The sequence below is a fragment of the Lissotriton helveticus genome, chromosome 5_1 (assembly GCF_964261635.1).
Source record: "Lissotriton helveticus chromosome 5_1, aLisHel1.1, whole genome shotgun sequence".
In the NCBI taxonomy this organism is placed as follows: Eukaryota; Metazoa; Chordata; class Amphibia; order Caudata; family Salamandridae; genus Lissotriton; species Lissotriton helveticus.
In genome coordinates, this window is record NC_136065.1 from 147205983 (window position 1) to 147218558 (window position 12576).

The window sequence follows — 12576 nt, forward strand, 5'->3', positions numbered from 1 at the left end:
GAGAGAGATTACGTGGTTTGGCCCCAAATGCGGCGAGGGAAGGTCTTTGTCTTCCAAAAGACTTGTGGGACATAGGGCTATGAAATCACACATACTAGTGGAATATTCACTGGTGGAGTCCATAAGGAAGCTGTACCAACAGGGATCATAGCATTGGGTATTAGAAGGTGCTGCATAGACAAGGTGGGTGTATGGTTGAGACGTGATGACATGCTGGAATTTATTTTTGGGTCAAATAAGGTGAAGCTGTCAGGTATTGCATTCTATATAAATCTCTAGCCGAATAAAGATTTTTGACTCTGACTCTGACTCTATATAAATCTGAAATGGTGCTATGACCCATGTGGAGCAGAGCTGTGTCGAAGAGTGATACATGACTGGTAGCGACTGCATGGTAAGGTGCCCAATTTAAATTGGGGTCCTGAAGGCAATTGTAGAACAGGCAAGAGTCACACGCGCTTCTGCCTGGTAGGCACAGCTCTTCAGAGCGCTCTTCAGTTTGATGTTCTTCTGGGCCTTTAGGGTTTCAGAGTTGATAAGTGGGAAAGGAGGTTTGGGTATGGTGTTGCCCGACCTGATGTGGCATACGTAGGGTTTCAAAGTGTATATAAGGAAGTTGAAGACTGATGAGAAGAATAAAGGGGCAGTGGTGTGCTTACACTGTTCAGTTGAGGCATGGGTCTGCCCTTGGTTGCAGTCGTGGGTCTTTTTGGAGTTAAGGGGCTGGGGTGAGAGCCCCATTTTCATGCACAAGAATGGTTCTGTAGTAAGCTTGGGGCAAGTTCTAGGAGTGTGTATAAGATGCTTACTGGCTTCAGTCTTGCTGCCACTGGACTTTGGCGCTCACACATTCCAGAAAGGGGCTGCGATGGTGAGTGTCCAACTGGGAACGAGGGAAAACAAACTGAAGGGTTTTGGTTGGTGGTGGAGCAGTTGTGTATAGAGATATGTTCAGCAAGAAATTAGCTAACAGGTTGTTTGCTTTATTGGCAGGTGCTCCTTGTGCAGAGTGTCACCGGTGGGATATATGGATCTGCGGGCAGTACTTGGTGAAGGGGGCCAGGGTGCAGGCAGAGAGGAAATCTGGAGGCAATGAGCTGGGGCTGGAAAAAGATGGAGCCAAGGGGCATTGGTTTGGCCTTGGTGGGATGCATTGAGGGCAACTGGTGCCGGCCTTGTGGTAATACAAGGCAGAGTGGGGAATTCCTAATGTTTTAGTCAATCATCTAGGGGAAAATTATATGTTGCAATCCACTTATTTTGAAGTCCATGAAGTGGGACTTTGAAATGCTGATGGTCAGCTGCTGGGTTTCATCAGATGTTTTCTGAACTAGGCTTCTGCCTAGGAGGGTGTGGAATGTGCGTGCAACATCTGGCTGCAATAAATAGAGCCAGAAAGGAGCTGAATAGAGAGATGACTGGTTTCTCAAAGACGAGAGAGGTGCGGGTGATAGCGCATTAGTGCATTCTTTTGGGTCCCCACATGTGTTCAGGCTCGATTGGGTGCACTTGCCTGAGCAGAGAATTAACCTGTATTTAGATGAGTTGACAAGGTCATTGGAAGAGTGGGTGAAAGATTGTAAGAAGGGCTGAGGTGGAGGAGGGGGCAGTAATGACACCTCGTGGGAGGGTTCTTCTGGTGGTAAAGAAAGGCAAGTTGCTCCGATGATGGGAGAAAGGTTGGGAAGCTAAAAAGAAGGGGAGGGAACAACGCAGTGATGTGACGGCCATAGTGCTGCCCACAGTGCTGCCCACGTAGTGTCAGCGCGTATGGCAGCAAGCACACTTTTCTCTGCGCCTGCTGCCGAGCTGAAGCCCACCCTGGTACATGTTTTGAGCATTGGGAGTGGGTGTATTGTTCAGGTGCTGTTTTTGTTGAGTATTGTTGTCGCTGTAAGGCAAGTGGAGGAAGGCAAACCATTCAGCTGATTAGGGGAAATATGTGGGGGTGTAAGAACGAACAAAGAGCATTGGAGCCAAGATTTGGGGCAAGTATGAGGGCCTTGTCCAAGAGCGGACAGGCACATAAAGTTTGTGAATGTGGGTTCCGGGGCGAGGTCCATAAGGACTCATGGCATTCCAAAGGTTGTGTGCGGTGGTTGGGATGTTAGGGGTGGGAGATACTTAGATGAGGTGGGTTGGTTCAGTGCCTTCTGTTAGCCCAGTTGACAGGGTAGCTTGATGAAGGGCTAGGTACTATGCCTGCTGATTGTAAATAAAGCGGCCTTCTGCATTCAAAGCAAGCAGAGTGGTGATCCTTTCCTCCCAAACTAAGGCCTTGCTGAGAAGCATTTTAACAGGGAGGGTAACAAAGTGCAGAAAAGCAGTTAATGATATGGGTGCCAGTTATTTTTCTTCTTATTTCAAATTACTTTTTACACATTTAATTTATCACCTCTAGTCTAATCCTTGCCATAAATCACTGTAAATAGGGGAATTCCTTAGTGCTTTGAAGAGTTGTTGAACATCTTCACATTCACTGATTTTCGCGACAAGAAAAATATTAACTTCATGAATATTAACACAAAAACCCAATACAAATGAATTTGATACTGGACAATGTCGGTTTAGAAGAATAGACAGTCCGCAGATGACCACCCCCACCAATAGATTTTCCTTTATTTCTCAAGATGGACCGAGGCGGTGCCTTCCACTGCAGCTCTGGAATTAGTCGTAAACTTCAGCACCACAGTGAAGCAGGTGTATGAAACAAGGTAATGCTCTGGACGGGTGAGCTTGCAAGGCTGCATACAAGAGGTGACTTTGTGCGGCAGACCTTGCACTACTTTACTGACCCTTGCTTGGACTTTCCCCGGAAGCCATTATCTGGCAGTGTCACCATTTTAAGGCTACCAAGGGCTTCAGGAGTGGCCCTGGCAGGTAAGTGGGTGGGTGGGGAGTGAAAATTCAATTAAAAAAATAAGATAGCCACTTACCTTGCACTTGCCGTATTGCCAAATCAGCGATGGGGCGAGCGAATGGTAAGAGATTTATTTTTTTTCTTTGTCGTCGTCTGTTGGCTCCCTCCCGACCCCGCTCCAACGCTCTTACCTGCACGGGCCGCTCCTGAAGGGCTTCCGATAGACGTCAATAGGGTCTTCCTGTTGAGGAGTGAGAGCACTGCCGTGCAATGCCTTGTTGACCAGGCAGACTGTTTTAAAGTTGACCAGCTGCGTGGGGATCAGCTTGTTTAGAGAAAGTAGCACTGTTATAATGTGTTGTAAAGATTAGGCCAAGAATGAGACAAGCCACATTGTTTTGTGCCCTCTGAAACTTTCCTATGTGTTTGACAGCGAGCCCTCTACACTATGGGAGTAGATGGTTCTAGAGAGGGCGGGTCCAAGGATGAGTACCATGCAATGGTGTCCCTGCAGTAGAGGGAGGGTTCAATTGCAGAATTGGAAGAACACATACTGTGTCATGCTTCTGATCTATAGGATAAGTGGTAGCTCAAAGTGGACTGTGGCACTAAGAATGGGGAGTGGGAAGCATCATGGGAGCTGCAAGTCTGCAGTTATGCAACATGATATCTGTTCTGGATCCATATACACAAAGTAAATTGAGGGTCTCCTCATCATCAACTGGTTGACAAATTGTAGCCAACCTTTGTTGGTTTGACGTTATCTAGATCTTAACATATTCTCAGGGTAGGTAATTACCATATTTTGTCTGATGTCCCCTCATCGTTTTTTCCTGCTCTGTTGTCCTAGCAATATAATGCTCGCTTAACCCTGATTGGCTCAATTAATTTTCCTATAAGGTCATAGGATGTGGTGACGAAATACACTCCTGGCATTGAAAGCCACTTGTGAACATCAGCACCTGTTGCGTTATCCACTCCGGTGGCAGTGAAAACGTGTCTGCAGGCCTACTCTGTATTGCCTGAGAGCAGCAGTTTCAGCACTGCTCCACAGACTTGTCAAAATCACCCTTTCGACACACCTGAAAGCTTTATTTTAAATATTAAATAAGCCCCCCCTATGCACAACTTTCTACCGACGGGGTAGAGTGCATAATATTTAAGAGTGGAACATTTATGGCATTAGAAGTGGCATGTTCCCCCGGTGACTAGGCTGAAAATACCATTGTCAGTGGTCCGGCTATAACTGGTACATAGGAAAAGTCAAAGTATAGATTATACAATTCAATCTAGATTTTTTTTATCCAGTCTAATTGTAAAGTCAGATTTTTTTAAAAAAAATATGGAAAGTGTAACTTTTTAAAAGTTACTTTTAACCTGCCTGAAGCTGCTTGGGGCTAATTTGCTTTAGGTCTTCAGCAACTGTCCAACATGTACTTGGCCTGAATTAGGTGTGAGAGAGGTGTGAAAACTGCTCCAAGAGGAGATGCAATTGGCTGGGAGTGGGGAGGAGTTGTCTTCCCCTTTTTGGAAGATCAGCTGGGGTGGGCCCAGGAATTTAATCTACTTCAAAGTGGGCTGTCCCATCACAAGGAAAGGTTAGGTGACACCAGGGAAGGCCATGGCCTTTGTCCCCATTGTCAGACTGGCACCAAGGCCAGTGGGTGGCAAGCTGCCCACAAAGAAGACTTTGAGGGGCCACATAGAAGGGGACTGCTCATTACCCATGCCACACCTGTGAGTGGGAAAACAGGCTGTGCAGAATGGGAGAAGAGTTGCCACATCTTAGATTTTAAGAGATAGGGGCACTGTGGGAATGTTTGCAGAGTGACAGGTTGGAACTGCTGAAAAGCTGGGTAGGGTTGCTGCCAGGAACTTTTACCCCAATTGATAAAGGCCTACCCAGAAGTCACCTCCACCCCACTAGCTAGTGCCAGGGATAAGTTTGGACCTGCAGAAGATGAGAAGAGGACTGGACCTGCAGTCTGTGACCTGATAGGAGCTCTGGAGGAGTGGACCTGCTCTGTCTTGACGCCAGGACAATGATGTGAACTCTGTTTGGTTGGATGACCTCCTGTGCGGTTACCGGGACACAGCAAGCTGCATGAGGCCTGTTTCCTGAAGTGTCCAGCTGACCAGTGGCAACAGGACATGTGCTGTACATTGCTGTTAGCCTCTGCCTGGCACCCTGAGAGGCTCTATGTGCCTCTCTCAAGGTATCAATATGTATATGACATATAGAGCTAGTGGACAATATTGAGTGTTTCTATTTTGGAGAAATTTGAATTCTTATATACACCAACGTAGGTCATAAAAACTGTGTGATTGGTATTGTTTAGAACATCAAGGTATGCGGTGCTAGTAGAGATCACTCCTGTGACTCATGTAGGGACCTTGCCACATATTTCTGCCTCCCCTAAGGTATACTCATGTGGTTGTTTGGGCACCAGAAAAATGTTTTGAAACTTTTGAAGACCTTTCGTCCAGAGCCTCTACGGGATCTGCCGGAAAAAGTGATGACAGGCAGTTACACAGCTGTGGATTGAATGTCTGCACTTCAGAAAAAACGATTAGGCCCCATTCTGTGGTGGGAATTTTCAGCAAGAAACCTCCAGAGCTCCAGCGGATTCAACCTGCTTCAAGTATTTGGCCTTTGTTGCCACAGTGGTGGACATAACCTCTGTGGCAGTCCACTCAGGGAGGATTTTTCTTCTCATTTAGAACGTTTTGACTACTATACTTTTCACCGGGTCGAATCAACTTGTTGTATCTGGGCAGGGCTCCATTGCGTCTGCTTCAAATCATACCTAGGTCACAGTCTACAGCTCACATAAACTATTATTGGTGCTTTGAGCTTTTTGGTGCTATTTCTACTTAAAACTTTACAAATTCATGTCTTCAGTTCACCTTATAGGGTTTTTGTAATTTTGGTGTCATTTTGTTTATTACACTATATTCTTATTTTTATAATTCGGGTTTGGGATTTTTATTGTTTGTTGTTTAGACTTTATTACTGTTTTGGTACTGCATAAACTCTTTACACATTGCCCAAAGTTAAGCCTGTCTGGTCTGTGCCATGGCTACTATGGGTTGAGTTCAGGTTAATTCAATTACTTTGAGGGTTCTCCCAGACAAGAGCTGGCATTACTCCTTGAGGCGGGAAGTTACCCGCCCCAAATAATAATCCATTTTCTTATACGTATGTTCAGGGATAGTAATGCAGCGTTTCCTGGGCATTACATTTATTGTTAGAACGATCTATTGATCTCTCGCCTAAAATGCTCTTCCTGGGGATGATGGATGACCTTGGGGACCACAGACTAAATAAAAGGAAATACCAGCATCTGTAAGGTGCACAGCTACCTCCGGAGAGGTGTCCCGGCACTAGGGGGCCTTCGGGAAAATTACGCGAACTATTGCCCAGAGTCGCAAGGTGCTGGGCTAACCTGCCACCGGCACCGGGGATCAAACCGTGCACCCCGTGATCCGGGTCAGGCACCCTGGCTGCTGCGCCACACCTCTTCCATGAGAGTTCACCTGTTGGGAACAGGCCCTGTTCTTGCCAAGAGTGATATCCCCAAACACTGGAGATCATGGTCTGCCTGATCGAGATAAAATAACTAAGAGACATGGATAGATGCTCTCAGCTTGAAGAACCAATCTGTCGAGCCTGAGTTGTCTCTGCAAGCATAAGAAGATATGGGGGTCATGATGGACCTGTTTTCACATTGTTACTGTTGAGTGTATCATATTGCATATACACGCTACACGGGGGCAAAGCCAGGATAGATGTATAGGAATATATTTATATGTCTCATTAATCCTATAGTGATGAAATGTGATATCCTCCATCTCGGCCACTTGTTGAAAATAAATAAAAGCAGTTTATAAAAAAGATATTCCTATGTTGACCTGGGTGTCCGTAGCATATGTGTGGTGCAGTGCTCAATTTGAGTCGGTGGTTTCCGGCAATTAATCATCAACACCGGCGCTTTTCATGACCTCCAGTTAAGGACACAGACATGGGGAGATTAAGTGATTTGCCCAGAATCACAGGATGTTGAGCCAACGCCGAGACTCTAACCTGGTTCCCCAGCTCAGAAGTCGGCAGCTCTGGCCATTACACCACATCCTTTCCCCACTTTCATGGTTAATAGTTGGTTATGTTTTCGGTGGCGGTAACCGGAGTAATGGGCTGGTGGAAGCTGCCTCCTGATGAGAGCCCCAGCACTTATTTATTTTTGTTACAAATTAACTACTGGTGTGCTGGCTGACTTTGTGGTTGCCAAGTATGGTCGCAGTAGGAACAATGTCAACAGAGCAGGTGACACTGCTGATCCCTGTGACGCACAACGTGACCTTCTATGCCTAATTTGCTCAGAATACCCTAAACGTGTGGATTTCGGTCCCTACTGGTCACCAGGAAGGCTCTAGCCAATGTAGAGGAAAGTTGTGTCTATTGTGTCAAATAACACTGACGACTTGAAAAGGATCCTTGCGTGTCTGTGGACCCGTCCCTGGTGATAACGTTTTTCATGATATTTATAAAAGGCCATTTTAGTTCTGCTTGGATAGTGTAGGCCTTGGTGCTAGGGTTACCACTGGGAAGAAAGTTGCAAGATAACAGCAGTTTCAATAATTTTTCCAGTGCATGTGAGGTTAGAAAATGGATGTGGCCTAATGGCTAGAGCGTAGACCTCGAAGCTAGGAAACCCGGTTTGAGTCTCGGCGGGTACGCTCGGCATCCTGTGATTTTGGGCAATTCAATTCATCTCCCGGTGCCCAGCGTCGATTGGTATGCAGGCATTCTGCCAATACCCCAGGGGCCTGTATCCGAATTCCAGCTGTGGGCTGCTTTTTTGAGCAGCCTCAGGGGCTGATTTGGGTGGTTTCTACGTTGTTCGATGCTGCCAGCAGCCCATTGGGTGCCTGAGTGGCCTTTCTGGAGGTAGATGGGGGTCCATTACCTCCCTTTTATCAACAGGCAGAGGTGTCACTCCCTTTCTCTCGCTGGGCCGGTCAATTAATGTGTGCATACTGAGTGGGGGCAGGGGGCCTGAACAGAAGTGGCCTCACTTGCTTTCAGGTGTGTTTCGCGATTGTAAACTAATCTGTGCATTTTTTACCCCCCCACCCTTTTTTTCCCATAAAATTTCGCCGAAGCAGTGTTTTGCTTTTGCTGAAAGGCATTATGCAAATGTGGGCCACTTTTTTTTAGCGCGCCCGGGTCAATTTTTAATCCCAATCCAACCCTGCCCGTGCCTAACAAAATAAATGCTCCCGTCTGTAACACAACTGGTGCTATGTAAAGCGCCCTGATACCTTCGGGTCAAGTTCGTACTATATAAAACTTCCCAATATTTTTTTTATTTGCTCAAGCCTTGAGTCTAGCATAATGTTTCAGTAGTGGAGTTACTATGTATGTTATTTACATCTGTGTAGCAACTGCATAAACCGCCATGTCCATGACTTTGTAGCGCTATCTCAAACTGGGAGTCCATTGTGGAACTGGAATGAAGGTCAGTCAGGGGTGTCCGGCCTTTGCTGATGTTTGATTGTTAGAGATTAGTGTGTCAGTATTTACTTTAGAAGTGGTTGGTATACATTGTGTAAAATGGATCGACTAATCTGTCAGCAGGGTCTTTGTTCACATGCGTTTAATGTGTCTAAAGTAGAGGAATATGTCATCTTTTTTGTGTGCACTTTATTTTTTTTAATTCAAATCGTTTTTATTTGAAGAAAACAAAATGAATTGAACAATAAATAATATTAAGGATACATAAAATACAGAATGTAATGGCTGACAATGGATTCACGAATTGATAATGGGAAAGGTGTAACATTACAGAGATGAACACATGTGTTGAAACATATACGATATACAGCCACGAGAGAGATATGAAATGAATAAATACATAAAATATAAGAAAATATAAAATATAAGAAAATATAAGAGAAAAAATGCAAAAACATGTTACAAATACTGATCGCTGAATGCCAAAACGCTGAGCACAAAACACCAATATAAAGGTGATTTTGGGTGCACTTTAAATGTATCTTGTTGTGAAGGTAAATTGTGTGATATTAGGGGATCTTAGGAGAGTCCGATGTGTGTGTATGGGAGGGACGAAGACTCGCATTTGTCTGCATTGAGTGGTCAGTTGTCATGTGCTCAGCTGAAGTTGTGTCTTTATCATGCAGTGCTGCGCTCAGGAGGTAGTGGCATGTTCATTCTAGATTTAACAAGAGTGGTTCTACGCTGCATGTTGCTTGGTGGTTCTGTTGGTTTAGCAGCATGCTTCCAACTGTACAACTGTGATGCTGTGTGGTGCCTAGAGGCCTTGTGGAGGGCACACGTGCACCTTGTAAAGCCTGAATACTATAACACAATCTGCTCTGTTTTTCTACAGCTATTACACCTCCTTCTCTGTTTGTGACACTGTGGTTGTTTTTCTGTTGCAGAGTCGTCTCCCTGGCATCAAAGTGAAGTACCTCTTCCTCGCCTGGCTGGGTATCTTTGTGGGCAGCTGGGTTGTGTACATGCATTATTCATCCTACTCCGAGCTCTGCAAAGGCCACGTCTGCCAGATGATTATAGTGAGTACCCCAAACAACCAGATGTTTTGTGTGGGTGTCTGCGTGCAGGCCACACTCGCTGCTCTTTTGTTGTGTCACCACCGCAGGATACTGTGTGATGGGCAGATGCTCTTGAAATATGTGCATGGACCGGAATAGGCTCAAGATATTACACTTCTGCTATTCTTGTTATATAGAGGCAAATGTACACACACACAGATAGGCAGATGTACACACACACACAGGCAAATGTACACACACCCACAGAGGCAAATGTACATACACACACATGTGTGTGTACATTTGCCTGTGTGTGTGTGTACATCTGCCTATCTGTGTGTGTGTACATTTGCATACATTGCATACACACACAGACACACACCACACACACACAGAGTCAAATGTACATACACACACACACACACAGGCTAATGTGCATACACACACAGACACACACACACACACACACACACAGTCAAATGTACATACACACACACACACAGGCTAATGTGCATACACACACAGACACACACCACACACCCACAGAGGCAAATGCACATACACACACACACAGGCACACACCACACACACACAGAGTCAAATGTACATACACACACACAGATGCAAATGTACACACACCCACAGAGGCAAATGTACATATACACACACACACACACACACACAGGCTAATGTGCGTACACACACAGACACACACCACACACACACAGAGTCCAATGTACATACACACACACAGATGCAAATGTACACACATCACACACACAGATAGGCAAATGTACACACACACAGGCAAACGTACACACACACACAGGCAAATGTACACACACACAAGCAAATGTACACACACAGGCAAATGTACACACACACACAGAGGCAAATGTACATACACACACACACAGGCAAATGTACATACACACACAGACACACACCACCCAGACATAGTCAAATGTACATACACACACACAGATGCAAATGTACACACACACACAGATGCAAATGTACACACACACACACACAGATGCAAATATACACACACACATACACACAAACAAAATCAAATGTACATACACACACACAGATGCAAATGTACACACACGCATACACACACACAGATGCAAATGTACACACACACACAGATGCAAATGTACACACACATACACACAAACAAAGTCAAATGTACATACACACACACAGATGCAAATGTACACACACGCATACACACACACACAGATGCAAATGTACACACACACACAGATGCAAATGTACACACACACATACACACAAAGTCAAATGTACATACACACACAGATTAATGCGTTTGTAAATCAGTCTTGCAGCTGGAGTTCGAAACTGTTCCTATGTGAATTTCATTAATGTGCGCTGGGTAATTGTGAATTGAGGGGTGTAATTCTAAAATCCCCTTTCTGGTGCTCATTTCGGCTGACTGCACTTTGGATTGTGCTAGGATTTACAATTAGCATCATGATAATGCTATGAGATATTATAAACATAGGGCCAGTGTTGCATGTAGCCATTTCCAGAATGCAGTGCGCTATAGGTGACTGTTGTAATGTAGTACAGCGCAGTAACACCCAGAATGCTTCAGTGTTCCCTTTGTGTGACCCCCCAGGCTCACAGAAGTTGTTGCACTCTTGTGATCCATGTCAGGGAGCCTCTGTGACTCCTCTGAGTAGAGTTGTAGGTTACACAGCATTGCTGACGCGTGTCACTGGCAGACACAAAGGGCGCGATTGACACAGCTCTGCGTGGTGGTCCTTTGGACTCTACACTGGTGGGCGTTGAATCCATGAGCTTCAGGCGGAATGAGTTTGGGGGAATCAGATCTTTCTGGTTCAGCTGGTGTAGTGCTGCCAGCTTTGATGAACTGTTAGTGTTGCGAAGTATATCACACAAAGGAGCTCAGAGGGAAAAGAAAGACCAGGGTTGCCCTCCACTCAAACAACATCAAAAACAACAAAACCCTGTCTTATGGGCGTAAATACTGTCAGTATGCCTTGCAACAGAACCGTCTCATATCAGTGAACACTGTTTCAATACCCTATGTACTATCGTTTTTTAGGGGTATCTTACTGCACTACGTCCAATACTTTAACGATTTATTAAAAAGAAACACAAACAGGGGAAGTATGGTATATTGGCCAACAACTCTTGACAGTCACACTGAACACCACAGGATGTCTGAAAACGCAATCTACACAGTGCATCCACCAAATAACATTGGAATTATGCAAAAGAGGTTTATGCAAAACTTATATCTGCCAAAAAAATGCGTGGCGAAAAGAATGACACCTCACGGGAACACCACCCTGGGGGTAACTGGCAAAGAATCACCAGACTGAGCCCCCTTTCTCATCACTGGTCATCATTCAATTCAAAGAAAAACAAGAAAGTGTCCAAACAAAAGAACGTGAGAGTGCACAGAAGCAGGACCTATAGAACTGCTAGTGACAATATAGTGTGATTAAAATCAACAGGCACACCTATTCGCAAACTTTTATTCCTGATTATCAGGCATAGTCTGTTGAATTAAAAAGGCTGGTAGCTAGCATCGCATACCATTACCTATCGCCAACATGTTTCTCTGCCTCCAAAGTTTTGGCAAATTCGTCAGGGCAACACACCTTGTCACCGCACCACTGTTGGTCGGTCACCGAAGGAGACAATACGCTCTGCGATCAAACTTACAATTGATGGTCACAATCGTATGGGCCAATGATAGCATTTTAAGAAAAACTCAATGCAGGAGTATTACGTCCTGGCCCATGTTTCCTCTACAGCTGGTATGACTGAAGAAAGCTGTTAGAGGTCAACACAGAAAGAAGTGTCCAACAGTGGTGCGGTGACAAGGTATGTTGCCCTGACGAATTTGCCAAAACTTTGGAGGCAGAGAAACATGTTGGCGATAGGTAATGGTATGCGATGCTAGCTACCAGCCTTTTTAATTCAACAGACTATGCCTGATAATCAGGAATAAAAGTTTGCGAATAGGTGTGCCTGTTGATTTTAATCACACTATATTATCACTAGCAGTTCTATAGGTCCTGCTTCTGTGCACTCTCACATTTTTTTGTTTGGACACTTTCTTGTTTTTCTTTGAATTG

At 45.0% G+C, this 12576-nt stretch overlaps 1 protein-coding gene across 1 annotated transcript in view; it reads left to right on the top strand.

Moving 5' to 3' along the window:
- DIPK1B (divergent protein kinase domain 1B) overlaps window positions 1–12576 on the top strand; it is a 398361-nt gene that overhangs the window by 88460 nt on the left and 297325 nt on the right. Inside the window, exon 2 of the mRNA XM_078641926.1 lies at window positions 9323–9457. Coding sequence (XP_078498052.1) covers window positions 9323–9457 — 135 coding nt within the window. The remainder of the gene's footprint in view (window positions 1–9322; window positions 9458–12576) is intronic.